The following is a 27,696-nucleotide window of genomic DNA, read 5'->3' on the forward strand; positions in this document are numbered from 1 at the left end:
GAGGGGAGGAAGCACAGCATTTAGCCATGTCCATGAGGTCTAGACTGTGCTGGCCCTGCGGCAGACTGACGACTTGTCCAGCAAAGCAACAACATATTTTAATAATACAGATCTTGATGGTGCAGCATAGCCAGGAGATTCAAGGGTTTATTTAGGTGGGTTGAAGAGTCAAATGAAAACAAACTATCTAACTTGTATATTTACTGGTAACACAATGACTGTGTTTTTACAGTATTTACAGCTATGTATGCAAATATATATACAATATGGAAGTATGATAACAGCATGACAAAGCAAACTGTAATAGTCTTTTTGAGCCCAACGTTTTCAAATGCTTTTCAAAACTGAACTTTTTTTCAAAGGTTAACTCGTTTTTGTCTTGGAAGCTGTTCAGAAAAAGGATGAATGACTAAAAGGGGAAATCTACAGAGAACTCCACTAGCTTCATCTTTGAGAAAAGGCTGATTAAGTTGTTGGCTGTGCAGGCATAGTTCATTCTGTATTTATAGTCCACAAGTTCTCTGTTCAGGCTACTGGTCTGCATGCTTCTTCCTCATGGCTAGCATCAGTTCTGACATGAAGTCTCCACCTCCTCCGCCTCCTTGCGTTGGTGCAGTCCTCTTTGGTGGAGCCGGAGGAACCTTCTTCAATGACCCAGAGGTCCTCACAGCTGGTCTTAGGGTGGCGACAGGAGCAGCAGGTGGTGGTGGAGGAGGTGGTGGTGGTGGTGGTGGAGCCCCAGAAGCTACAAACACTGGGTCAGGTGGAGGTGGTGGCAAAGACACTGGATCTGGTGGTGGCGGGGGCAGAGAGTGGTCCACGCCACCAAAACTAGGAGGTGGTGGTGGCAGTGAATTAAAGCCAGTAGCTGGAGGAGGTGGTGGAAGAAAGTCTGGCGGAGCCTCTAAGTGGTCGTCAGTGGGTGGAGGTGGTGGTGGAGGAGGGAGATTGTCCATATCAAGTGGAGGTGGAGGGAAGTTGTTTGGTTGATTCCGCTTTGGGGGGGTGGGTTTTGAGGCAGTCTTGGCAGCCATGGGAGGAGGAGGGAGCACTGGGTCTGGGGGTGGTGGGGGGAGGACCTCGGCTAATGGTGGTGGTGGTGGTGGAGCTGGATTCTGATAAGTTAGAATAAAATTGAATGATATAAGATTGACAGGAAGGGAAAAGATTCTTAAACAAAAGAAGAGGAGAGGGCTTGTACTGGATAAATGGTGTTGATGGCATTATGGGAAATGTAGGAGCTAGCTTCAGTTTGTCCTATGCATGGTTTGTTTTTATAGACTAAACTATAAAAACAGTCACAATAACGGCTAACCAATGCTTCCCTTCTGATGAAGTGCTGTTTACCTGAGAAATAGGTCCTGGCTGCGGCTTGGTAGCATGACCGTTGGCCTGGTTTGGTGATTTAGCTGGAAGAGGAAGAGAAACACTCAAGTGAACTTTCAGTACAAGTGAAAAAGTGTGTGCTAATATCACTGCATCAGATCAATGAAACAATCAGTGAAGGAGAAATTGCATGTCATGCTACCTTTGACTGTGGGTGAGGGCGTTGATTGATTGGAGCTCGATGGAGTGCTGCGGTTCGTCCACACAGAGTTAGAAGCCTTTATCTCTGCTGTTTTAAAGTTTTCATACAGCGATGCCCCGTACTTGAAGAAAAAGAAAAAGACAACCCGATTTTGTATCTTTGCTTAAGGAAAAACTGTATTTTGTACAGTTTTCATATTTACCTTTGCAATCCGTATTCCAGTCACCCAAAGGTTCATGGTCCAAATATCATCACAGCAGAGGTACTTTATGTACTGAGACTCTTTCTGGATCTGAGGATGCTGCAGAGGCAAAGCCACATACGTTTATACGTTTTTGATCAGCCAATCAAAAACACCACATGGAAAAAACATTGGGCCACACCTTTTAATCTTTGATTCCTTGTGTTTTCAGTCCCATCACCACAGGTGTATAAAATCAAGCACCTAACTGTGCAATCTGCTTTACAAACATTTGTGAAGGATGTTTTTTCTCTACTAAAGAGCTCACTGAATTTGAATGATGAATTTGGATGTTCCAACAGGATGCCACCATTGCAACAAATTCGTTTCTGAAATATCTTCCATTCTCAATATTACACGATCAGCTGTAAGTTATGTTATTACAAACTGTAGTGTTTAGAAACTGTAGCAAGACCACATAATATTACAGAGCTCCTTTAGCATTAGCACAAAAACTGTGGACCAGAGGCTTTCATGGCTCCTGTAGATGTTATGTATATGTGGCAAGTGATCAGCCGGATTGCATCAATCCCACCTTCTAAATTAAACTCGCGATGTCCAAAGAAATGTTTTTTAACAACTTTAACAACTGAAAATAACAACCCATAGCCAATTAGGACTTATTTTACCATTAAATATAAGGTCTTTCATGTCATTCATTAAATTTCTTCTCTCCTGTATAATCCACCATTGGCTGTAAATGGGATTATTGCAAACTGCAAACAAGGAATATCAGCAGTTCAGCCACAAAGTGTCAAACCACATAAAGTTCACTGATTGCTGAGGCACATAGTTTGTACAAGTGGCCAAGGCTCTGGTGACTCAGTAAGTGCAGAGCTCCAGATCTCCTCTGACATTAACATCAGCACAAAAACTGCGCACCAGGAGCTTAACGGTATGGATTTCCATGGCTGAACAGCTGGTGTAACTCAGTAAGTGGTCCAGTTCCTTCGTGTCCATTCTGGCAGATTGATCAGGATTTAAAATGATTGTAAGTTGAAACCCTGAACAGTTTTATGCACATGCAGGGTCTCATCTTCTCATAAAAGCATTAATAATTTATGAGTCTTCATGACTGTTTTCATGCTCAGATGTACAGATTTTAAAGAGTTCAAGAAATTAGCTTGAAGTTTCCATGATAATTTATGTCCTAAAAACCCAACTGCACAAATCTGCTTCATTACAGGAACCCTATCTTAATTAAATATATTGACAGTCACTTATATTAAATGCACACTAAGCTAGTTTTGAGGCAACGACAGGCTAAACCTGCTACACTGTGACCTACTTGTTGCTATTGTTTACTTTCTCCTCGATATTACAGAGAGCCATAAGGGGGCAGCGTGGGTCTAGAAGCAGATCGTTTGGTGCAAGTCAAATAAATAATAAATATATATATTCACTTCCTGTTTTGTGGGATATTTCTGTTTGCAGGTGTGAACAGAAACCAGTCCTCCGATGGATCATGTAATTCAATATTATTGCGACTAGTGAGAAGGCTGATGTTCGTTTTGCTTTTGTTGTTGCTTCCATGCAAGAAGATATCCACATATGCCAACTTTATGACCATAAACACTTACTGTAACATTAATTCCCCCAGTCTATTGTTTCCCTCCCTGAAGCCGAAGTTAAATTACCTTGTAATGACACAATATGAGTTATAGAAGCTTGGTTATTCATAATGGGGGTGGTATTAGAGATCACCTCCGGCTGCTCCTCTGAATATTTAACAGCAAATTGATGAGGCTAAATTGTTCTGTTGTCGTCCTTGAATTGCAGCAGTTTTTTGTCAGCTCATAAACGCCACCTCATCAATCTGTCAAAACGCTAATTTAACATTCTGGCAGCTAAGAACAGCTTCAGCTATTACTGTATTTACTTTGTAAGTTTAACTTTAAGGTAAGGAGGCCAGTTGAAACCTGGCTGGAGTTCTGAAAGGTAATTTTCTGTTTGCCCTTGCAGCAGCGCCTTATTCCCTTCAACCCAAGCCTCGAGTATTTTGTCTTTCACTTGAAGCTAATTCAGTTTCTTTGCTTCTCTAAGCTCTTTTTGCTCTGCTCCTCAACATCTAGTCTAATGGGATCTGCTGATTCTAGTGTTTCCCAGACAAGATAGGGGAAAAGAAAAAAGCAGACTTTCACATCCCTTTAACACTGACCAGCAAACCATCTAATTCTTGCTTTTGCGTCCGTCAGCATTTTTTTACCCTTAAATGATTACTGTAAGTACCTCAAACTACTGCCACTATTACACTTTAAAATCACTCTTAAATAGACAAAAAGTACTTTTGTGTAAATGATTACAAGAAGTAGGAAGTTTCTTAAAATTCTTGCCACTTTTGAGACTAAATAGGACAAAACGGTGCTGTTTCACTTCTTTAAATCGAAGTATTAATTGCTTTTGAAAATTTCCAGCCATGCAGGCAGCTGCAGGGCTTGCCACGCTCACCACTTTGGTTAGCATCTTTTAAATAGTGCAGCACTTAGTGTAGCACACAGTGTGAAGGAAGTTGCAGCTTCTGCGTTTATCTGGTCCACAATGAAAGGGCGTGTGGCGTGTGGCTTTGAAGCGAGCTGAATTGATATGCAGCCTTACCTTCAGCACAAAGCAAAAGTCAGTTGGAGCTTTGTATTTGCTCTTAAAGTCTTTGCCGTAGTAGACGTTTACGTTGTCGAACTGGACGAAGCAGACGAGGTCACGGGACGACTGAAAGGGAACAAAAGACGATTGTTCGGTTTGGGTTTTTTCTTTTTTGCCATTTACCTGTTTCTGTGCCAACTAAATTCAATATCTACCCTACAGATGCAGTAGCAGGGTATAATGTGATGCATAAATGGTTATTTGGGAGCAGGAGCTGCCAAAAGATCTGAGATATGTGGCAAGTACACTGCAGGTATCAGAGGGGGAGTAATAACCCCAGTTATATCCAGCGGTGCATAACACAAAAGTGGGGTTAATAAAGCTGAAAGACTCTTAACAGTCCCTTGGAAAGATGAAAAAACTTGATATTACACTTCATTAGGGTTTCAGTTGACATAGCAAAAATATCTCTGTATCTGTGGGATTTTCATCTTTCACCACTTCTGTTCAGCATGTCTGAGGCCGGCTGAATCAGAGCATTAGCAGTTGGATGTGTGTTTTCTCTCTTGCATTCTCCTTTTGACTCCTGACCTTGGTCTTCCCTTTGGGCACATAATAAATTCCCGAGGCCCTCAGCTGGAAGAGCCGCTGCTTCCAGGACTTCTTTCCGTCTTCTCTAAGATGCAGCACCCCCTCGAGATCAGGCACGATGATGGAAGTCCCGCAGAAGTTCTCCTGCAGAGATGAGGAGGGGATGAAAGGGTAAGTTACTAATAGGAAAAAGTCACCTTATGGATGATGTTACACCTATAGGTTGTATGTGAGTGTGTTTTACCTGTATTAATAACTCTTTGTCCTTATCTTTCATATCTCTGAGAGTTGTCTTATCCTTCTTCCACAGATAAAAGTTCTGCAGGAACAAAACAAAGTGCTTGAATTATTGCTTTAGGGACGGGCATGTTGGTTTATTGGTTAGGCCACCTCTTTGTAAAACAACTTAAACTGGACCTATTAGACTTATTTACAGCTCAGTTCTTTTCTTCTTGGAATCATATGAAGAAGGTTTGCATGAATAACAATTCAGAAAAAAGCTTATTTATCTCACTGGGCCTTGATGCAGCTTGTCGGTTCATCCTCTGTCTGAAACGAGCAGTTTTAGCTCCTCTACCTTCAAGGTTTTAAGGGTTAAGGAATTAAACTAAAGGATATCATTCTCTAAAAGAGCAGAAGAAGTCATATAACCTTTAAAAAACAAAAAACATCGGGGTCTCAATCCCTTTTGTCTCTGTATGAGTGAAATACTTTGGCGTCATATCATAGTCCGAGCCAGTATGTTTTCATTGTGAGGAAAAGCCCAGAGGGAAAATCTATTTGGTAGTTCATGTCAAAAGCTCAAATAGTAAATGAATAAGGACATACTGTATGAAAGAGATCTGTCTTTTGTTGGAAGACATGGAAGACATGATGGAATACTTTAAAAACGAGAAAATCTTCACTGGTTTTCCAACCCAGCTGTTTGCCTCTGCCAACAGACCGAATCCATTAAATACTGTAAGATATTAAAGGGTCTCATTGTATCACAAACATGCCAAGATCTCCTTTTTTTTGCCTGAAGCTGTTTCGCTTGATATACTGCAGTGTGGACATAAACGTAAGAGGTTGTGCCGCAAGGACGAAAAGACATTGCATAATTGAGAAGGTGAAAACAACCAGACGGCGCAGAGCTGAAACAACGTGCAGATAGATTTGCACAAATTCAGTCCAAGAATAAGGAGCCACACCACATCTCACCCAATGGATGTGTGAGATCCCACACGAACGCTGCTTATTATCAGTGTTCATTTATAGAGGTTCATATAGTTTTATAAAAGAGAAACTATTGAAGTAGACCAACCTGTGGGTTTTTGAAAACCTCATATTTCTCTGGTCTCTCTTGGAAGAGTACTTTGTTCTCGCTGTCCCTTGTCCACGCTGAGAGTGGGTCCACAAGGTTCTCGTGGTCTTCAAACGCCCGTTCTGCCAAAAGAAAAGAATAGATGTATAACTTATTAGTCTGGCACATTCATAGTGAAATATTGCTGGAGAAGAGTCATTTTGATGTACTGTTTTTTTAATGAGATGACAGATTCTTCACATAGTTTAGCTTTTGAAATTCCACCATGCAAAGTCACACCAGGGGAATGAAGAGGCTTGAACTGGAGAATATTAAGGTACCAAAGGGCCAGAGCGACTTTAAGCCAGACCTGAGTGAGTCTCTCAAGCGTATGACACACATATTGCTATTTATAGTCTCTATTCTGATATGTTATTTGTCTACTTCCTAAAAAACTGTAGTTCAATATCTTGTTACACATATGTCCACAGTATCAAGTATCAAGCTAAAGTAAAGAAAAAGAAACCTTCTAATTAAGTGTTTAAAAGCCATGATTTTAATGCTGGAGCTTATCCATGTGGTGCTTCATCTTACTTAATTTTAGCTTTATTTAATATATCACTAAAATTTATACCTGCTGTCACTGGACAACAGTGGAAATAAAGAATATTATTACCCTGTGAAATGTCAAGAAAGGCTCACATCTAAATGGATGTGATTAGATGACTGGTGAGGACAAAAGTCCATTATTTTAAAAAAAAATTGTATTGTGAGATTAGTATTTTTTTGCTTTGAACCTTCATCGGGGTCCGTTTTAAATTCAACGGAAGGAAAAAAAAAAAAAAAAAAAAAAAAAAAATTCAACGGAAGGAAACAAGTAGTTCTCTTTTTGTTTCTAACACAGTCATCATTTGCAAAGCTAAAGCAGCCTGAGGTTCAAAGAGCAATACGTTTCTTTTCCTGCTCTGAAAAATAAAAAAAAAACAAAAACAGCTTCTGTATTTTATTTTTTGCTAATATATTTAGCTATACATGCATAGCAGCCTCTGCAAGTTCCTCCTTGGTCTTCCCCATGCTTTTAGGAACTGTAGAGTAACCTCCCACTTTTGCATTTTAAAACTAAAATGACAGAAAGCAGTCCAAGGTCTTCAGAGCCGGAGGTGAAAAGCAAGCTGAAGGAATTTATTTTTTATTCCCTTGTTCTCAGATGCTGGTCCTTTCATGCAACATGTGGTGGTTCTGAATGTCAGATATTATTAGCACATTTAAGTAAAGCACTATTTCTTTCTATCTCTGCAGTAAATCCAGCTGATCTCTCTTCAATCAGCCATGAGATATAGTTTGGCTCAGCCACTTTGGAAGATTAAACTGTCTCCAGTTTACTTTCTCGGTGCACTATTGTTCAAACCAGAAAGCACGCCAGACTTTATCTTTGTGCCATGAAGCAAGTCAAAACAAATGCTTCGCCGCAGTAGATCACTCCATCGCGAAATCTTTAAATCAGCTGCACTTGCTTCAAAGTCAGTCGCACAGCTTTACAATTGTCTATTTCAAATGAGCTGAATTAACGGAGGACCCAATAAAATCCAACCTCCAGCATTTGCTGGCAGGACTTTAAATGGTACTAAACCTCCAAAACACATTAAGAGCTTTTTCCTTCTCCTCCTCCTTCTCCTCCTTTTTCCTCCTTTGCCCACCCACATGCCTGGTGCTGTAGATCTCCATCATATACTGGCCCTTTGAATGTAGTTTAGCCCTGGTCTCAAATTATGGGTTACCAGCTGAGGCAGAGGTAGGCATTAAATAAATTGCTGCCAGGGTTCCAGACTAGTTTGACTATTACAATCATTAAATGGATGGTGTGACTTTGCTTGCTGGAGTGAGTTATTAGGAGTAAAAGTCCCTTTGAACTGCATTAACCACATGGTGCTTTTCAGTAGTGTGCATGGCGAGCACATGGGTGAATGTATGACAGCGGAGATTTTCTGGAAAGCTGGTGTTGCTCGTTGAGCTCTGTGGGTGTTTCTTGGGCATGATTTGCTTTGACGTTTTGCTGAAGAAGATTAAAGGTCAGCTGCAGTGTTAGTAATGTTCAAGGGTTTAAAAATGAATTAACTGTTTCCATTTTGGAGCTGTTTTTCTGTGCAGTTAGCCAAAGGTGACACAAAATCCCAAACACTCTTGTGCCTGTGAGTCAAATGGCGCACACAGAGGAATTCTTGCATGGCTGGCACACTATAGATAGCAGTCTGTGTGTCAGACGACTAATTTAAGCCAAGAACTATGATTTGGTTAGTGCTGACCAAAGGGAAAAACGCACATCGGCTCTTATTTTTTGCACCAGCAGCAGATATGTCATCTTTATCATGAGGTGCAAATAGAAGTGGGAATATAAATCAAAATGAAGGAAGAGGAATTTAACTTGAAATTGAGATTAAAAACATTACTAAACCCTGCAGTTCCTCTAATGGCCACTTGCGGCTTGCTTTAAAAGAAGAAGACACACATAAATCCCCCTCCTTGTACACATAAAAAACTTTCTAGTTGATTCAGGGTGTCTGGAATATCTTTCCGAAGCCATGTCTCTCTCATTATCATGATGTAGTGTGCTGACAGCCAAAAAGCTAATGCTGAAGCTCAGAATGGAGAGGCTAAATCCAGTGGCTGATGTAATATGCCCAAATTTACAGTTGAAATACATGCCTTGTATAAAAATCGAACAAACAACAACAAAAACTCTGTATTGTACTGTATTAACTGTACAAAGGCTTGACGTTTGCATTGTTTGCTTCAAATAAGAGGTTGGTGATAACATTAGCATAGCTGCTATCTACATGCTAGGTATCATTTCATCTAATTTGTTACTTTAAGAGCATTTGTGTATACCGGTAATTATTTGAGAAATAATATGGCTTGTTTTGAATTTAATTTCCTCCATTCAAGAATTGTTTTTCAGAGTTGTTGAGAGTGATATGTTAGTACTTTATTACTTTCTCTATATGACACTTATAACTAAATTGCAGGTTCAGTCAAGCTAGTTAGCTTTAGCTGATACCTTTAGCACTCCACCTTCACTTGTAAATGTCATGACTGGTAGTTTAGCTCACTGGGTTTCCACATTTGTCTAATCTTCCCTGTTTTATCTAACAAAGGCAAAAATGTCCGAAAAATTATTTAAAAATTATTGTGAAAAAGACAATCTAGACAATCTAGTCTAAACCAATAGGTGATGTCACAGTGGTTTTGTCCATCTTTTATGTACAGTATGATATATATATGAGAGTGCTTTGTTGATTTATTCCATCCGTACCAAGAGTAAAGTCTTAGTTGAAGATTTTATTTTTATTTTACATGTATTATACCCTTTAACAGACACATTCTTTGATAGGAAAACGTTTTTAAAACAAGTGTTATGAAAAAAAACCTAATGATATATATCCCAATCTGATAAAGTTTATTATTCTGTACCATTGTCCTCTCATGTTGTCAAAAGCGTGTATTTATCCTCTGTTGAAAACAGTCATTAACAATTTATGATTTTTCTGTTTCTGAGTAATATTTTCTACACACCACAGTCCCCAGCAAAATAATATATTATTAAAGTTATATAATTATGATGAATGTCTAAAGATGTAAACTGCAGTGGATTAACATGTTCTTATTCTTCATCTTCAAATTTAAAATAAGAAATTGAATAATTCAACGCTTAGCCATTAATTTTGTGCGTCACAACAGCATATAAAATTTCTTTAAAGCAAAATAATAACGACTCATATTTTATTGCTCACAAAAGTTAATGGTTTTACCACCAGTATTTGATTAAAACTGCTTCAGGATGAAATAAAACAAATCTCTGTGTATGATATAGAAAAATGGCTATTTAAAAACACCAATTATCTCTGTTAAAATCTGATAAAGTGGTAAGAAAACACAAAAAGCAGATGGTACCGCCAATGGAGGTGCAGCCCAGCAGCCGAAGTAAATATAGCACAGACAGCTCAGACGGAGGCCTGAGATCATAAGGCTTCTATTTCCGCATGACAGGGAGGATGACTGACAGTGTCTGATACAGCAAATTAAACCCACCTGTCTACACTCCTCGTGTGAGTGTAAGCAAGTGAGCGACAGAGAATATAAATATAAAGGAGAGGAGGAGGGCAAGAAAGAGATGGATGGGAGTAAGATCAGTGTTTCATTGTGAGCTCGGTGCAGTTTGGCTGCCACCGTGCCAATAAAAACACAGTCCATCATCTCGACCAGGATGAAATATCCCACCTTGTACAGTGAGTGTATATTTTTGTGTGTGAGTGTGTTTGAGACAGTTTGACAGTTCATATAAAAACACACTGAAGTCTGGCGTTGTTAACACAGTAATATACCACCACTGTGTTTTTCTGGTTTTGTTGATATATTTGCTGCTCAGCTATTGCTTATTGCCGCGGCGTTTCTGCACTAAATTACCCAGATGTCACTTGTCGGTGAAGCGGTGTCAGCACAACTTTGACATCTTTCTCTGTATTTTCTGCCAATGTCATTTAGGTAGTTACTCATTCGTGCGATCAAGTTCTTTGATTTATTCCAAACTGCTCCTCGAATCGCAAACGTCTTTTTCTTTGCACTGAAAGATTTCTTATTTTCCCCTGAAAACACTTAACCTGTCTGCGGGTTTTTAAAACAGCAAATATCTTATGAAATAACTACATATTGAATCATAGTGCAATGGTGCCTTAAAATCATTTTCCATAAAGGTTCCATCAATACTGCGGCTGCATTTCCCATCAGACTCACTGCAGCATTTTTAAAGGTACATATAGTATATATTTCTACTAACGGACACTGTGTCACTTACCACAGCTATGCTGATGACACACAGCTTTATACAGTACAGTCTCCTAGAAATATGTGACCGAGCTATTCTGCATATAGTGCCTGTAACTTTTGTTCAGTTCAACTTAGACTTACCATTAATTAACAGTGACTGAGATTTGAACTTCAGACTCCTTACAGGGTTCCTTCCTTTCTGACGCTTGTAATAACCAAAATTTACAAAACTGACATAACTTTTCAGTCATTATGAATAAAAATCAGTGACTTGGCCCATAAACTCATTCAGAGAACATTTTAAAGGTCAAGACTATAGAGTTTTTTGGTGTGACATTATGCTCACATTGATCAAGAACTGTCTCCTGTATTGACCATGATACAACCACCAGTCTGTTACCCCTAACCAGTTAGTGAGTGGCTGTTGGAGGTTGCTGGCTGATAAAATTGGTCACCAAAAACCTCCTCATGATTGCTATAGTTGCCATGGCTGTCCATAGTTTGCATGTAAGACACTGACTTGTCGAGCAGTAGTAAAATAAAAATTTAAAGTGTAACAGAAACCAGAAATGGAGAATCACCTTCAAGATAAAAGCTAAACTGTCAACACATTTCAAATTGCACGACGGTTTCTGTTTCTGGTTCACTAATGCTCAGCGGTTACTTAGCAAGTGTTTCCAGACAAGATGGTGTCTTGATGCAACCACAGCAATTTGTTACTGACCAAACCAGTCAGGAGCATTTTTTGTCAAACGGTCAGGGAATATGTATCTTTTTCTAGCAACCGATGGTTGTCAGATAATTTCAGACCGGTCATCAGACTAAGTCATTTGACCCTAAAAGAAGTTAACACCATCAACATATCACTGTATAGCATCTACTCTATGGTAGCTTACATGCTATATTATGGTAACTCACCAAGCTGCAGTTCTGGGTTGGTCTCACATATGCTCCAGTTCACATTGCAGTCACAATGAGACTTCTCAAACATGTTGTCCAGAACTTCCCTGACATTCTGTCGCTCATCGACCATCAGCGTCTTGGAGCTGCCATCATTCATTAGTACCTTCACCACCAACTGTCAAACAGAAAAACACAGCTTTTTAAATTTTTTTTTTTACCACACAAGCACAAAAAATATCATTCCAGTATATAAAAGTGATGTTTTCTGGTGTTCTTGACACAACTTTAGATTTTAAAAATTCTATTTTTATGGCAAACTGGATTAGCTTACCTTAGCTTGCCAAAGCAAAAGAGTTAAAGCTCATTTTTACTGTATACTTCTTGTAATCTTTGGACAAACAAGCACATTCTTCGTCTTGTGTACAGAACTGCATTCACAGTATTCATAGAAAGCCATTTACAGTATAGATTAGCATTAACTAGATTTAGCCAGCATCTTTTAATCTAACTCCCAGCAAGAAACAAAGCAAAAGGTTTAAGTTTAAGGTTTTCAACATGTTGGACAGCAGCAGGTGTAAGACATTAAATCCAGCCTTTATGCACATGCAGCTTGTTTGCTTGCCAGTTTAATTACAGGATATGCACAGTAAATGGATGTTTCTGTCTCCTAACGTTAGCTTTACTGGAAGACTTCGAGCATCAGCACTTCTGTCTTCTGATTCGAGCTTTGCTGTAATTTCTTCTTTATTGTCTTTTTGCAGTCTTAGCACCTCACTCAGAGTGTTGGATGAGATTAATTTTGCCCCAGAGCAAAGCATTTCCCCCCCTGCAGGCTCATGTGGTTTCACAATTCCTCTCATCTGGTAAGAAATCCTGCTTTGGAAAAGCTGAGGAGTTTCACAGCACTAAGGTCAGCCAGTTGCTTGCTTTTTGTCATAAAAATGGGGGTTTCAGAGATGTTATCACAAAAGGATTTAGAGCTTCAGGTCACAAGTCACTCAGTTTCACCCTCCCTTGAAAAACAGTCGGGTTTTGACATGTGGTTGAATGAACTATCGCTGGAAATTTAATTTTCCTCCTAGCACTTCCTCTCCCCAAGATGCTATCTTATAAAAAATATCCCCAAACATGCTAAGAAACCAGTGGGCTTATCTGAAACTTGTGGTCCTCTGACCACTTTCTGCTGAAATTCCTGGAAGTGCACCTGGCACTTCTGTATCTCTTCTATGAACCCAGAGACACACATCCATATGAAAGTGGCCCGTGTTTCCTCAGCTTCCACACGCACACATGGCTTTTTAGAAAAAGTTCCTTTTTAGTTTTCACTTCTAAGAATTTGTAACTACCATCTTAACAGGGAACTAGGTCACTGCGAAGAGCCAAATCACGAGTAAAAGAGTAAAACTTGGCAGTCGTATCAGTCACAGTCATCTATGATAAAAGAATGGCATGCCATCTGCGTGAAACTAGTTTGGTTTTGTGTAAAAATTGCTGCTCTGGAAGTGTAGCTTTGCATGCAAGAACACATGTCTGAGCTTTTGAATGCTGCTTTGAAGATGAGAAAGTGTCCACATATCACCCCCAAACAGGAAACCACGCTGTCCTGCGGGATGTTGGCTGGATGAAAGTAACCATCCATTACTGTGATTGATGGCTCTTCCAAAAGAGAAAAAAGGAAAGGAAACCCATGCTATGTTTGACCATTAACTCTTTTACAGTAATGTTCAGGTAGCTGTAATTCTATACGTCTCTACTCTTGCCAGTGGACGTCAGCTCAGAGGGCAAAACAAGAAGTCGGTGTTTGCTTGTCTTACCTTTTTAACTTTAGCTTCCTTTAGTTTCTCAAGAGCGAGTTTGATTTTGTCTGCCTTCATCTGCGCCTCGATCTCCTCCTGAATAAGATGTGCACAGGGATGAGATGGTACATGGTCGTCAACTTTTTTTTTTTTTTTTAGAAAAGTACAATGTAAGCACCAAAAAGAAAATTAACAAACTTCACAATCATAAAGAAAATGTGTTAATTCACTTTTTAACAGACTGACGACCTATTTAGGGTGTATCCTGCTATAATCTGGTATTTGTTCGACAATATACAATTTCAAGGAAAACAGTTTTTAATTTAAAATAAAGGTTGCCAAAAATTCCTTTCTTATCATATAAAGTGAGTCACAACAAAAAATATTGCAGTTTTGTAACAAAAAAAAAAAGAAAGAAAAAGAAAAAAGGAAAGCATGAGACATCTCTGTGAGTCATTTTTAAATTTTTAACGGGGCTAATGATGAGGAGGGGGATATTGTACATCAAAGGTGTAAAACACAAAGTTCCCAGCAGACAACTCTTACTTAATTGCATTATGTAGTATTACTCCATATAATGACACTCTATGGGGTGTTCTGAGGTTAACAACATGTGTAGGTTAATGAGATTACTGCAGTTCACTTGAACTAGGAGCAACCTCAGTGACGCACTCTCAAGGTGTGATTCAATGTGAAAATGACCCACTAGATCATTTATGAATACTGTTATGACTTATAGCTCATTTTACTGTAAGGCAGAACGTAACATCTGTGCGAATAAGAGCATGTAAAGTATATCTTCACCTTTAAATGAAGCAAAGCTCAACACTAGTACACCAGTACCACCACTGGAAGCTCAGAAAATGGAGCTTTCTATTATTATCTACTGCTGTAAAACTGTTTACTTTAACAAAACCACAATCTCTTCCAAACACTAGTCAAGTGTTTGGGGGCTGAGCCTATCATCCCACCTAGGTCCTACTTTCAAGTGGAACCACTCCTATGTGTAGCCTCAGGTTTGTTTACATGTGTGGATTCAGGCCTTAGAAACAATACACAACGTGATTGTTTGGTTAGAGACCTTTGTGACTCATTAGTGACCGACTCAAAGTCTTTTTCCATAGAACCAGTTCCAGTCAGCTCTATAGCTCTCATCATTATACATCATTTAGGAGGTTTATGTTGCATAAAGCTGTATACAGATCCAATGATTAGGGTTAACTTTTCTGGCTGCTGTTTGTGGCTTCATATTTCACTGTGCAAAGACAGTCGTATCTGTGTCAAAAAGAAAGTAATGACACGTACTTCTAGTTTGCAGAAAGGGTCCCAAGGGCGAGTCAGAAGATCAAACTCTAGCAAGTCTATCTCTGTGATGTAGCACTTCAACATTTTTCAAGAGGTGTAATGTCTTGTTTTCACTTCATCCCCTCCTGTGTGGGTGTTGAAATCTCCATGCAAGACTTCCATCTCGGACATTAAATCCTACCTGCTAGATCTCAATTAACTGTTTTCTCCAGATGCAATCACCCGTGAAAATCCTGACTGACTGCAACTTTAATGAACTCGTCCACGTCTACCTTACAGTGACGCACTCGCTGCCTCAGCACAGCTGGTGTTTTTACCTCAGACAGATGAGGTAACAACCTCTGCTAAAGCAATAAGCTCCCGTCTACCTCCCCCCCCCTCCCCCCCTCCAAAACTGTCACATCTTACCTCCCTTACTCCAAGCCCAACCTTTGCTATCGATCCTGTTACACTTTTCTCATTGCCGTATGTGTTTGATCTGTTCCAGACAGACCCTCGGCTGTTTCGCCTCACACGTCTCTGTAACTGTAACAGATGCCTCCATCCAGGAACGACTTTGCTATGATCTCACCGTTAAGAGCAATACCACTCTTCCAGGTTTCACAAAAACATACAAAACTCATCTTAAATTTATGTGCTGGAAACTGGTGATGTTTTTGTTGTAAAACTGTCTTGTCACGCATGGCTTATAAAGCATTTACTCATGGTAAACCAAGACATGCGCAAATAAAAGAAAGATTGTGACGTTGTTGATTCGTTCTACCAGGAGCTCAACAAACGGTTCTTCCTTCTGACCTGTGGCACTGCCCTCGAAACTAGCTCTCTCAAGCCTTGATTAATGCTCTGGTTTAAACTTGCAGAATTGCTGCATGTGGGCTCACTCACCGTTGTGGGCTTTGCACCAGAAGGAGGTGGAGGTGCTAAAGAGGAGGCAGCAGAAGGGACAGGAGTGCTAACATTGCTGCTTCTGCTTCCTGCAGATGACGGTGAAATGTGCGATGGGGCAGGTTCGATGCTCAGGCCCTTGGGCGGTGGTGGGAAGTCTGGTTGAGACGCTGACGGTGCCTTCAAGCATTCTATCTCTGTTGCCAATTTCTCTTCCGTTGCATTGAGGTCAGCCATCAAATCGGCCATGAGTGCGTCCAAGTCATTGCCCTCCAGTTCATGAAGGGACTCTGGTGAAGCAGAAACATTTTGTCAGGAAGTAACTCAATAGAGAATATTGTTGGATAGAATTTCCTTTTGTTCCTTTTTCAAAGTAATTTGCCTTTTTTCCCTAATTATGAAGAACTTTCCTTTTTTGAACAAGTTCCCCTTTCAGTTATGTTTTATTAAACAAAGTCAATGAAAGGAGTTCTTTCATTTTATTCCTCATTCATGTTCCCAATATTGCTCCACTGAGGAATCAAGTTTCAGAATTCAGTAGAGGAAGCAACAGTTTCGTCTGCATGCAAATTTTAGTTTTGCTTTTTGTAGGCTGTCCTGTATTTAGATTCCTCAAAGCATTATTAAGTTAACACATTTATAAAGAAAAGTAACTGTATGTTATAGACCAGTCAAAAATAATTTGCCTTTGCTGATTTGGAGCGAGTGCAACCTGGATTACTTTATTTTGGCTTAAAGTTACTTCTATGAAAAGAGTCCAGCTCTGAGGCCATTCTCACTTAACTAATGTGTGTGACTGTGGCTTTTCAAGGTAAGGGTTGCAGCTCTGGAGAACTGCTCATCACAGGAAACCAAAGACAATAAATAAATCTTACTATAATAATTGTATTGTTAGTAATTGAGTGTTGAGCTCTGTATGACCATTTATTATTTATGTATCTCCCCCTAATAACTAGGCCAGTCTGCATAAACATCATCCCACACAGAGCAATTATAGCATCTAGTCTGATGTTGCGTTTACAATTACAATTGCATTAACGGTCGCTAAAGTTTGCATTCGAGACAGAATTTTGTTCGACTCACTGCTAACTACAGATACCATTATTTGAAAAATAATGGCATGTACTTATTCAACTATCTTTGTGGGATCATGTGAGGATCAAACTGATAACATATCAAAATTTCTTTGACCAACCCCCTTTTTTTCCGAGTATTTTTTACACCTCTGCCTAAGGATTAAAACATTTCAGGAGGCCCCTGACCCCTTATCTTATCTAATCTTGTCTTGTCTTGTCTTATCTTAATATAGAGATACGTTAAGGTTAGATTAAAACTTTTGCACATTGTTTTGATGGTTAAATTTGTAGCCAAATACATATGTGTGTTGATGGTGAGATTGAACCCTACACACAGAGTGGAGCAGGCAACTTTTAGCAACCCTTTAGCGCAAATGTGAAAGCACCTTATTTAATCTACCTCTCACTCTGTGCTGCACGTACTCTGGTCCCCAGTAATACATTTGCTAAGTTTAAAGTGGATGGCATTAACAGTTTGCACTCGTGCATTTGGGCACAGCCTTACTGAGCTGCAAGAGCGCATGTAGATTATAGTCTTTTATAAAACATAGCCATTTGTTGTGATTGATAGTTTATTTATATCAAGGACATTTTCCATTTGCAAAGCCCTTCAAGGCAGGCATTTGTTATAAAGTGCTGCACAGCCTATCAACTCACTCTAACAAGATTTAATGGCATTTACAATGAACGAAGAAAAAGGGAAAGTTAAATGCTAACACCAGCTGATATTGTGACCTTGTTCTAACATTATTGCAGCTTATTTTTTTTTTAGCTTATTAAAGCCAGAGGCAAACAGTGAGTAATTAGACTTTAATCTGTGTCCTCAGTTGCCAGGAAGTGCACCTTTTCTATTTTTTATTTTGTGTATTTCCATGCTACTTCTTGTTAATTTGAGCAAGCACACGACACATCCCACCCTTGCACAACTCGGGTGTTGACACTGCACAAAAGCTCAACGCCCAGCTCTTTGTAGTGTTTCCACACATAATGTCAAAATGTGAAGTCACCATTCAGGTCAGTGAAGCCGATGGAGTAGTTGACTTCCTTCTTTGTGTTGGAGAGAGCTTCAGGGGGCACCGTTTCCTCTCCAAGACTCTGAGACAAAGAATGAAGAAAGCAGTGTGGTTGTAAGAACGCAAATACAATTTCTGCACAGCCAAAATACTTCCCCACCCCCCACCGCAGAGGAGCACACTTTCATGTTTGAGCGCTCTGAAACCAAACTGTTCTAAAGCATTATGTCAGAGGACAGAGTTGTATTTTTTTTCTTTTGGGGGGCAAGAGTGAGAGTGTACCCACTGCATGAACAACATGACACCCCATCTTGGAAGAACTGAGATGGAAAACATTAAAGTGATCAATGGGGTTTTTTACTAAGAGGGAGAAAAAAAAGGCGTAATCTTTACTCGGTTGGGTTTTGCCATTTAACCCACCCTTCCAGAAAATGGTGGTATTTATGGTTCTTACATGACCACAAAGTGTGTTTCGTCTCAGTCACGAACATCTCAGTTAAGGATGGTGGGTTTTTGTTACTTTGTCATCTTCTCTGAAGAAGAAAAGTATCTCTAAGTCCTTAGGCGAGATAATTAATCACGGGCAGCTTGAACAAAAAAATTTATTTTTGTCTATGTGCTGCATGAACATTGAGATTTATGCCTTTCATTAACAGAAAATGTGGTAGTGGCACAAGCTCCTCTGCTACTTTTTATTGGTATCATATTAAATCCTGTCATGTTTAATACATTCTATACAACATAATTTAAATATATTTAAATTTAAATGGAGAAAAAGAGATGAAAACGTGACACCCGCTTATTTCAGATATTGGAAACTGGAGGAAAAAAGAAGCAGAAAAATGTATCTTCAGGGTGCGCGTCATTCACTCATTCTTTCCTCTTTCAGTTCTTGGTTTTGTCTTTGTTTTATTTTGTTGTCACAGCTACAACTTGTCTAGCTGGCAATCGTGGCTCAAGAGTTGGGCGTTCATCTTGTAATCGGAAGGTTGCCGGTTCGAGCCCCGGCTCTGACAGTCTTGGTCGTTGTGTCCTTGGGCAAGACACTTCACCCTAACCCTACTGGTGGTGGTCAGAGGGCCCGGTGGTGCCAGTGTCCAGCAGCCTCGCCTCTGTCAGTGCGCCCCAGGGCGGCTGTGGCTACAATGTAGCTTGCCATCACCTGTGTGTGTGACTGGGTGGATGATTGTGTACAGTGTAAAGCACTTTGGGGTCCTTAGGACCAAGTAAAGCGCTATACAAATACAGACCATTTACCATTTGTAAATTGCTATACACACCAGAACGGACAGGAGCTATCACATTATTCATCCACTGAAAATTACCTACATATTCAATGTTTGTGTTTTGAAAAGATGGCTCTAAGGGTATTTTGTGCTATAAAGCAACAAGAATAGAATAAGTATATAGAACAATATATAGGCAAACAATGGCTGGTAAGTCACCTGGGTGAGGAGGTCCATCTCCCCCAGCATGGCGCTGAACATGGCGTCAATGTCGTCCATCTGGTGAAAGAATCAATAGAATAATCAGATATAGAAATTATCATTATTTTCAATGTGAAAAAATATAATATTTATAATATGTATTAATGAGCTGCACTGAATAATGAAGATGAAACAGACGGTATGTCCATTTGCATGGTTAAAGGCAAGTGCAGGCAGTGAGTGCTGATACAGTGCTGCTACTTTGCTGTGAAGTATTTGCAGATGTAATACGTTTCCCCAGGTTACGCTATATTGCGAAACATGTCCAACCCAGACTTGAAGGAACAAAGTGTGTATGCATAACTGCAGGCAGTCATTATTTGCCATAACATGTTGTCTCTTGTTGGAGCAAGTGAGTGAAGCAGCGAGTAAATATTATGTTGCCTTTTCTGTCATATTCAGAGTTGACTTTTTTATGCTGTGTCCTTTAGTAATCTGGATTTTGAAATCATGCTTCGTGTTGTATGATCAGTGTTTGTTTGAATCATTATACGAAGAAGAAGAAAAAACTGCATGCAACATTATGATGCCTAAGGAAAGTGGAAGAGCATAAAGTATGCAAGCTTCCACAATGTGCTTAGCTCGAAATTGCTCTTAACTGCTGATCAAGTTTCAAAATGGACTCATACATCAGGCTGGTACAGATTTATATACATCCCCCATTGTGGATGGATGAAGCAAAATGTCAGGATAATGAAGGTTATGTTTTTCATTTTAAGCAGAGTAACAGCCCGAGGAGCCACCGTGGTCACTGTGCCTTTTTTGAAAACCACTCCGAAAGCCTCGCTTGAGATTTACATTCGTAATTATGCACAGTAGGCCGTCTCCCCTGCACGTATTATTTGAAGCCTCTTTTCTCAAAGCAAATGTTATGATGGTCTGGAATGTGCAGTCAAAACAGAGTCCCTGTTTTCATATGCTGGTACGTGAGTGGTACCACAGAAACACTGAAGGTGTCAGTGGGAGTTCATCCAGTTAAAGTGGTGCTAATGGTAGCTTACTTTATATTGCTTACATGTGGGCTCTCCTAATTCTTCTGCTTCTAGTATAGCATGTTTCTGATAATGACCACTGTACTGCAAATGAAGTGCAGCCGATAAATCAATGAATTATAGAACCATCTTTTCTAATCTAATAACTTTATGACTTTATCAGTCTCTCATTGATAAAGATGCAACTTTGGCTCACTCTTCTTTACATCAATGCTTCAGTTCTTTGAGTTTGAAGACACTCATTTATGCACCGCTCTCTTAAGATCTCGCATTTCCATCGACTTGAGGTCTGGACTTTGACTGGGTCTTTGCAACACCTTGATTCTTTTCTTTTGCAGCCATTCTGTTGTAGATTTGGTGCTGTGCTCTGGATCTTTGTCCTATTTCAAGGCAAAATTCGAGCCAAGCTTCATGTGTGAGACAGATGGCCTCACACACTCGATCATATTTCTGTATACAGAGTGGTTTGTTCAGATGCAAATTTTCTAAACTAAACAGTGCTGCCATGCTGTTTTTAAATAGAACATGCTTTCTCCTGGAAACCCATGCAAACAAGTCTTCTGCTAACTTATGCTAACTGACATGCTAACTGAGGTAGAGTTTGAGGTGTAGCTCTTTTTGGAGTTTCTCTGAGTATTGCATGATCTGACCTCAGGGTGATGGTTTCCTGGGAAGATTATTCAAACGATCCCCTTGTGAATAATCTTTCTCACTGTAGATTGATGGACTTCAGAGTGTGTGGAAACGGCCTTGTAACCTTTCACAAACTAAAGGACAATTAAACAACTGCTTCTTTAAGATGACCGTTGATGTCTTTTTTCCCTTGGCATTGCATTAACACAAACCTGAAGAGTTCAGATCTGCTTTTGTAGACATGCTCCTACTTGCTCATGATCAGTTAATCAAATGCATTTGGTTAGCAGCACCTGGCTGCTACTTCTTAAGAGGATAGTGGTAGTGGCCTACTTTTCACATGACTGCAAATATATTATTACTAAAGGCTTGTTAACATAAGGTATGAGTGGGTAACTGCTGAAGCTGTCACTACTAAATTAATTCATTAGAGGAGTTTCATGACCAGTAAACCATCCGGATTCACTGGTTCCACCTTCTCACCTTCTACTGACCTGAATGCTACAAAATAACAAGTAAACATTTGCTTGTGCCTGGTTGTATTACCAGAAAGACTGCATTAGAATTAATCACCGATTTCCATGACTTTTACTACGTATCTACTGAAGAGATTGAAGGGAAAGATATAAATATTCTTGTTTAACATGCAGACTATGCAGTTATTAATGAATTAGAATGAGTCTGAATCTTTAGTGCATTTAGCACCATCATCAGGTCAAAAGATCTCACTGGTCAGAACTTGTACATTTGTGAAACAATATAAAAGAAGAATATGACACTCAGCTGCAGTTAATGCTTTCAGCCAGATCTTATCCTTCTATCATTCTGAGATAGAGTGACGATGACAAACACATCCAGCTTATCTAAACATCTCAATGTGAGTCAATGTGAAAAAAACAGCTCCACTTTGCATAATGTTTTGTGCAGATTATTCAATATTGTAATCTGACGTCACAACAATGTCAGCATGGCGCAGCACAGTTACTGAGTAACACCTGATTCACTGTTAATATGTTCAAAGTAAAAGCAATAAAATAAGTGCGACCTTTTTTTAAAAACAACACTTTTTAAATCAAGACATTTTACCAGCTAACCCGAGTGTTGCTGGCTTACTCATTTTGACGGACTGTGATTAAACTGCATGAATATAAGCTTCGGTTTGCCTCAGGTCAGTTATAAATTGCTGGGGTTAGTCTCAAGTTTGGTGTGGTTAAACTGATTAAGAAACCGATGCGCTGTACTCACTGTGTCTAAGCCACACCTCATATTGCAAGAATGCTTAGCATCAAAGAGCTACCCTATTATTGTGTTTTTTCAGCCTCTGTATGAGTCTTTAGAGGGTGACTAAGCATGACAACGTGTATGAGTCTGTTATGTAATGCATTTTCTTCTTATTTCTGACTGGTTTTGTGAATTAAGTACTAATTAAAAGCGTTTCACTGGGTGTGCAAGAGGAAGGGTGGGGGTAGCTGCAACCTCTTTTGTTAAATCAGCCCTAATCTAATTGGTTTAACTCATGCAGTGAGATTCTCTGCACAGATGTTTGCATTGCTATCTTCTAGTCTTTATTTTTTCTCTGCTGCGTGGTAGCGTCCATTAGAGAGGAAAATATTGGGCGATGCTGCAGAGTTTAACTCCCTGCTTTCACTCGTCACAGAGTCTGGAATGTGTTTAATGACATTTAGATCCAACATGAAAAAAATAAATTGCTGGAATTTAATTAAAAGACACAGGGGTACATCTCTCATTGACACTGTGTAGGAGACAAGAGTGACTGATTGTGTTCCAGGAAAGAGTTTATACAGGATCAATACTGTTTGAAACATCTAACAGATGCTGCGTGTTGGAAGCTCACAAGAAACTGTTAATCTTCTGGTGTCATATATCAAATCGCACGGTTCATAAACTGAAACGCCTCTGCGCACTGATAGAATTTGTTTGTGCACCATAATTTCCATGTGATGTACATATGTGGGGCTCACTGCTATAGCACGTGAGCGCAATCCTCCACCTTTTACACAAACGGTTTACCCCCAGGAGGAAGTGGTAACTGGTAAACTTCCTGGAACTTGCAATGTTGAAATGGTATCGGAAATGGTGACACAAGCAGCTGCCTGCAAATTTCATGGTACTGCTTCCTCAGTTCTCATTATGTCACTTTTTTTCACCTATACGTGGTCGGCGTGAGACGTTTCGAGTAAAAGAACGCACCATCTCTGAACGTCTGGTGCTACTTTTTGTTAGTAGTTTTAAAGTCACTGGAAGAGAAGTTTAGTCAGTCAATCAGATTTTGCTGAGAGGCTGTGTTTTGACGCCAAATGCATGAAATGAACCGCTCCCAGATTAGCGAGGAGAAGTGAGAAGGAACAGACCGTGAAAACAAGACGGCTTCTGCTGGTGAAAACAAATCGACCCAATTTTAACACACTCCCTCCTCAGTGTCTTAGACGTGTGCATTAGTGGAGTAATATCTCAGACACAATGTGAAGAATGGACTTTTTCTGTGCTATTTGTAGGTGTGATCCTGCAGCTGATACACAGATAAAGGTGTTAACCTCAGAGTCATTGCAGCACCACTAGTGTGATTATGGGTGGACTAATTAGTTTTACTCAAACGTGACCTAAAGGACGGGGGATTCTGAAGCTTGAAGGTATCCTAGATTTGGTCAAAGATGACCAAATCCACCTTTGAAATTTTACTTTTTTTTTTGAGAGAAACTAATGAATATAATGTACTCTAACTTTTCAAGCTTTAGGGGATGAGTTTGGTGTACTTTGGCAGAGCTTACCTAGTTACAGTAGCTGTTTGTGAATTTGAAAACAAGCAATTTGTCAAACACAATGTTGACAGGTTGTGAAATATACCCAACTTCAGCATCTACTTTACTATAAATGGAAACATAATGAATAAAGTTAGTGTTGCATTAAATTAAATGAGGGTTTAAAACATAACGTTTTGCAACCAGAGGAGTCGCCCCCTGGTGGCTACTAGAACAAATGCGTTTTAGATCTGGAAGCTACACTGATTATTTCTACAATCTGTGGAGTTGTATAAATTGGCTGTTCACAGAAAACACAATAAATCCTACATTTGACCAAATAGTCAATAATACCTCACAAGGAAACGACCATGATTAAAGCACCGTTTAAAATCAGACTTTTAAAGGATTCTTAAAGAAATCTGGCCAAAGATTTTATCATCAGTAACCGGAAAAAATTGCAAACTTGAAAGCTGAAGACCAGAACAGCTAAACTATTCAAAGTCACCCCAGTGTCCCTTTTATGAATGAGTAATAGCTCTACAAAGAAACCAAACTAATAACACCAGGAATTTTTCCTCTGCAAGCTCTGTAGCTTTTTGTGCCTTTCAATATATCAATTTACCGCAACAGAGTTCATGTTTGTGAACTTCTAGTCACATTTTCACACTTTCAATTCACAAAACTGTGCCACTGTCTCTTCACACTTTTCACTATTTTATTGTCAGACAAAAGGCATTTGTGACCTATCGGCGTTCTTAAATGTTATTGTTGGGCGTCAAATGAGCGCATTGTGAAAAGCGGCAACTGTACTGTTGTACTTTTTATAATAAAAAACAGCAAATCTAAAAGCACCTTATAGCTTATAGCCTCTAGAAAACCCCCTCCCCCAATAATCTCAAATACATATCTCAGCCTTTTACATGCCACACATATGTAGCTCCAGGGTAGAAAATCAAAAGCAGACATCAACTCCAGTGTTTACCATAACATACAGAAACTCTCCCTCGTATGATCGGATCATATTTCTGTGCTAGGCTCTTAAGCAGATGTGTTTACAAGACTTGATGTGCTCTTTTTGCAAAGTAGGCAAATTAGAGGTTGAGCAGCAGGCACAAACCACTGAAGAGTATGAAAATGAATCAGAACCCTAATGTTTGCTGAAGCAGGTTTCAAATCAGACTCAAACCTACTGCACTCAGTACCCTTAATAAAATTTCTTGCTTAACATCTCTTAGAAAAAGCAAACACCCCCTTGACCAAAAGCCTTTTAATCCATCGCTCTGAAAGCAATGCGTTCAGTTAAACTCATAACAAATTCACTTCATATTTTTGTGACATGATTTAAAACCAAAAATGCCACAAGCCAAATATACAAAATGTTCCTGTCATCAACAACAAACTGACAGCACTATTAACTTTAATATAAGAGGCCGGCCCTATTAGTTTCATGTGGTTATTGAGTCATGCAGCACTATGAGACGATAGCGGGGTCCACCCAGTTGGAAAGATATGAACTTACATTCTTTTTACCAAATTAAAACATGGTAAAAAAAATCTTCTAAAAAGAGTTTTCTTTAATTTCTCGTACTATTAAATTCAAAACCTTTTGAGAGTTTTTATCAGAGCGCGCTGTAACTCACAAAGTTTGACAGGATGTCTAAGATTCTCATCTACAACATATCTGTACATAACGTCCTCAAGCTAAATTATTCTGCTGTAGCTGAATATACATATATTACAAACAAATCTCTCATTTGTTTTTTATTTTGTTTTGTTTTTCAGCACAACAGCCACCACAATCCTCACTTGTAATGTGCTCAGACATCAACGAACAATGTTCTCGCTCTGCGTTCAGAGGAAAGCAGCTTCGGTTGTTACCGTTATATCCAAAGGCACAACATCCAAACAGAGATGAAACTCACCTTTTTAAAATGTGTTAATCCTTTGCTTCGCCACTAAGTTTCAAGATAACAGCTTCATGGACATCAGCTCCACTTCGAAAGACGATTCCCTAATTAAGCTCGGCACCAAAAATTAAAGTCATATGCAGGCAGATTTTGGGTGTGCGAGCAGATTGAAGATTGCATTTGTCTGACTGTTGGCTTCTTCCTGCTTAACGCGGAAGTTCAGGTCTAGACCTGTCATTGCATTCCTGCTACAGAGTTCAGCACTTTCACAACACTCTTGTCTGGGCAGCGTTGATCCATCCTCTCCTTAACAGTGCTCCTTATCGGCACTGTACTGTAACTGTGCCAACGGGGACAGAGAGGGAGAAATCATAAATGTGTTGTGGCTTCTCACAAAGACTTCGAGGGTGACTGACAGCCACTCGAGCAGATTGGGACGTTTTTTTTTTATTGAAAGAAAAAAGAAATGCCTCAGTTGGATCGAGAAAAAGGCTGAATCAGCGGGAGGAATGTGACGGGTCTTGGTTAATAATTCACCTCGCTGAAACTGATTTACAGCAAGTCTGTAGACAGGAGTGGCACGCTGTAGTGGTGAAAGACACTTCAGCTGGGCTTTACTTCTCTAAATTCTTGTTAGAAAATACAGTCTCCTAAATGAAGTGCATTATTTGCTGTACAACCTCTAACATACCTCCTAAATGTAAGCAGAGTGCACTAGAATATATTAATTAACATGAAATCTTAGCTTTTATTCTTAAAATCAGGAAGAATTGTCTTAGGGTAATGGTGTGGTGCAACAAAGTTGGTTATCTTTAGGAGGAACCAGGGAGAGTTAAACTGTCAAACTATGAATAGCCTCTGGCTCTGTTATCTGACCGTGCAGACACAGATAGCTGTATTTATTTGCATTTCTCCTTGAGTCATCTTGGGAGGCCAAAAACAAGATTTCTGAACTCTTTTTTTATCCTCTTTCCACCTTAAAAGGAATTCACATACAATATTAAAAAAAATGAATTCGATATTATGCCTAACAGAACAGATTATCTTGATCTTTACTAATATTAACACTTCTATGTCCCATTTCCCCTCAAGACCAGCCTGAGCCGTGACAGCAAAGACAAACCACTGTGGCAAAATCCCGTCATCATATGGTAAATCTGAGCACCACGAGGGGGAAACCAAATAACCTTGAATGCTTCTAAGAGTCTTTCATGACTCGTGATGTATTAAACAAACACCCTGGGTACAAGCATGTGTCCCAACCACCCTCATTTCCTCATTCTCTCAGGGTTTGACAAACAGATGGACACCAAAGGCAGCCTCCCATTAGCTCTAAACATCTCCCAAACACAAGCACGCCAGTGCCTCGGAGAACATTTCTCAAATAAATACACTGATTAACAGTTGTGGAGCTCGGCAGCAGAGAGCGAGGGGATTTTTTTGTCTGCTCCGCTTTGCGTTTGCGCTCTCCTCGGAGACTGAGGGTGGTCCAGGAGAGCTGATTCTGATAATGGTTTTTGCCAGCATATGTTGCAGCTCATACATCACAGCACCGAGCCAAGAAGCTGAACGAGATTGTTATTTTTTAGTTATTTAATCAAACTGTGCGCTTAAAGGGGGCTCTGCAGTGTCGAGCCTTGAGTTCTACTGCACAAAGAAAAGTCTGTCGGCTTGAAAGTTGCAGAACTGCATATGGTAAGGTGTGAGGTGTGGAGCATTCTTTTTAGCCATTAGTCTGCATTCTGAGCGCTCCAACACACCTCAAGATGCATTTCTTGTGCCTGGGCACTAAAAGGAAATGGGGTGATAATGACAAAACCAGTGGGCACCTTGCAAAACGATATGTAGTGCTGCAGAGGAGAAACTGTCACTGAGCTGATGTGAAAAGTGATGC

At 39.7% G+C, this 27,696-nt stretch overlaps 1 protein-coding gene across 1 annotated transcript; it reads right to left on the reverse strand.

The window, feature by feature from the left end:
* Window positions 1–129: 129 nt before the first annotated feature.
* Window positions 130–26,205, reverse strand: apbb1ip (amyloid beta (A4) precursor protein-binding, family B, member 1 interacting protein). The gene is made up of 14 exons (XM_026180055.2): window positions 25,818–26,205; window positions 19,467–19,526; window positions 18,016–18,103; window positions 15,933–16,222; window positions 13,761–13,838; window positions 11,962–12,121; window positions 6,244–6,365; window positions 5,185–5,259; window positions 4,941–5,084; window positions 4,365–4,475; window positions 1,731–1,829; window positions 1,529–1,649; window positions 1,348–1,409; window positions 130–1,115 (listed from the first exon to the last, which is right to left on the reverse strand). The coding sequence occupies exons 2-14, from the start codon at window positions 19,524–19,526 to the stop codon at window positions 531–533; spliced, it is 1,995 nt and encodes a 664-aa protein (XP_026035840.2). The 5' UTR covers window positions 25,818–26,205; the 3' UTR covers window positions 130–530.
* Between the last annotated feature and the right edge of the window lie 1,491 nt (window positions 26,206–27,696).

The sequence above is a fragment of the Astatotilapia calliptera genome, chromosome 9 (genome assembly GCF_964374335.1).
Source record: "Astatotilapia calliptera chromosome 9, fAstCal68.1, whole genome shotgun sequence".
Classification (NCBI taxonomy): Eukaryota; Metazoa; Chordata; class Actinopteri; order Cichliformes; family Cichlidae; genus Astatotilapia; species Astatotilapia calliptera.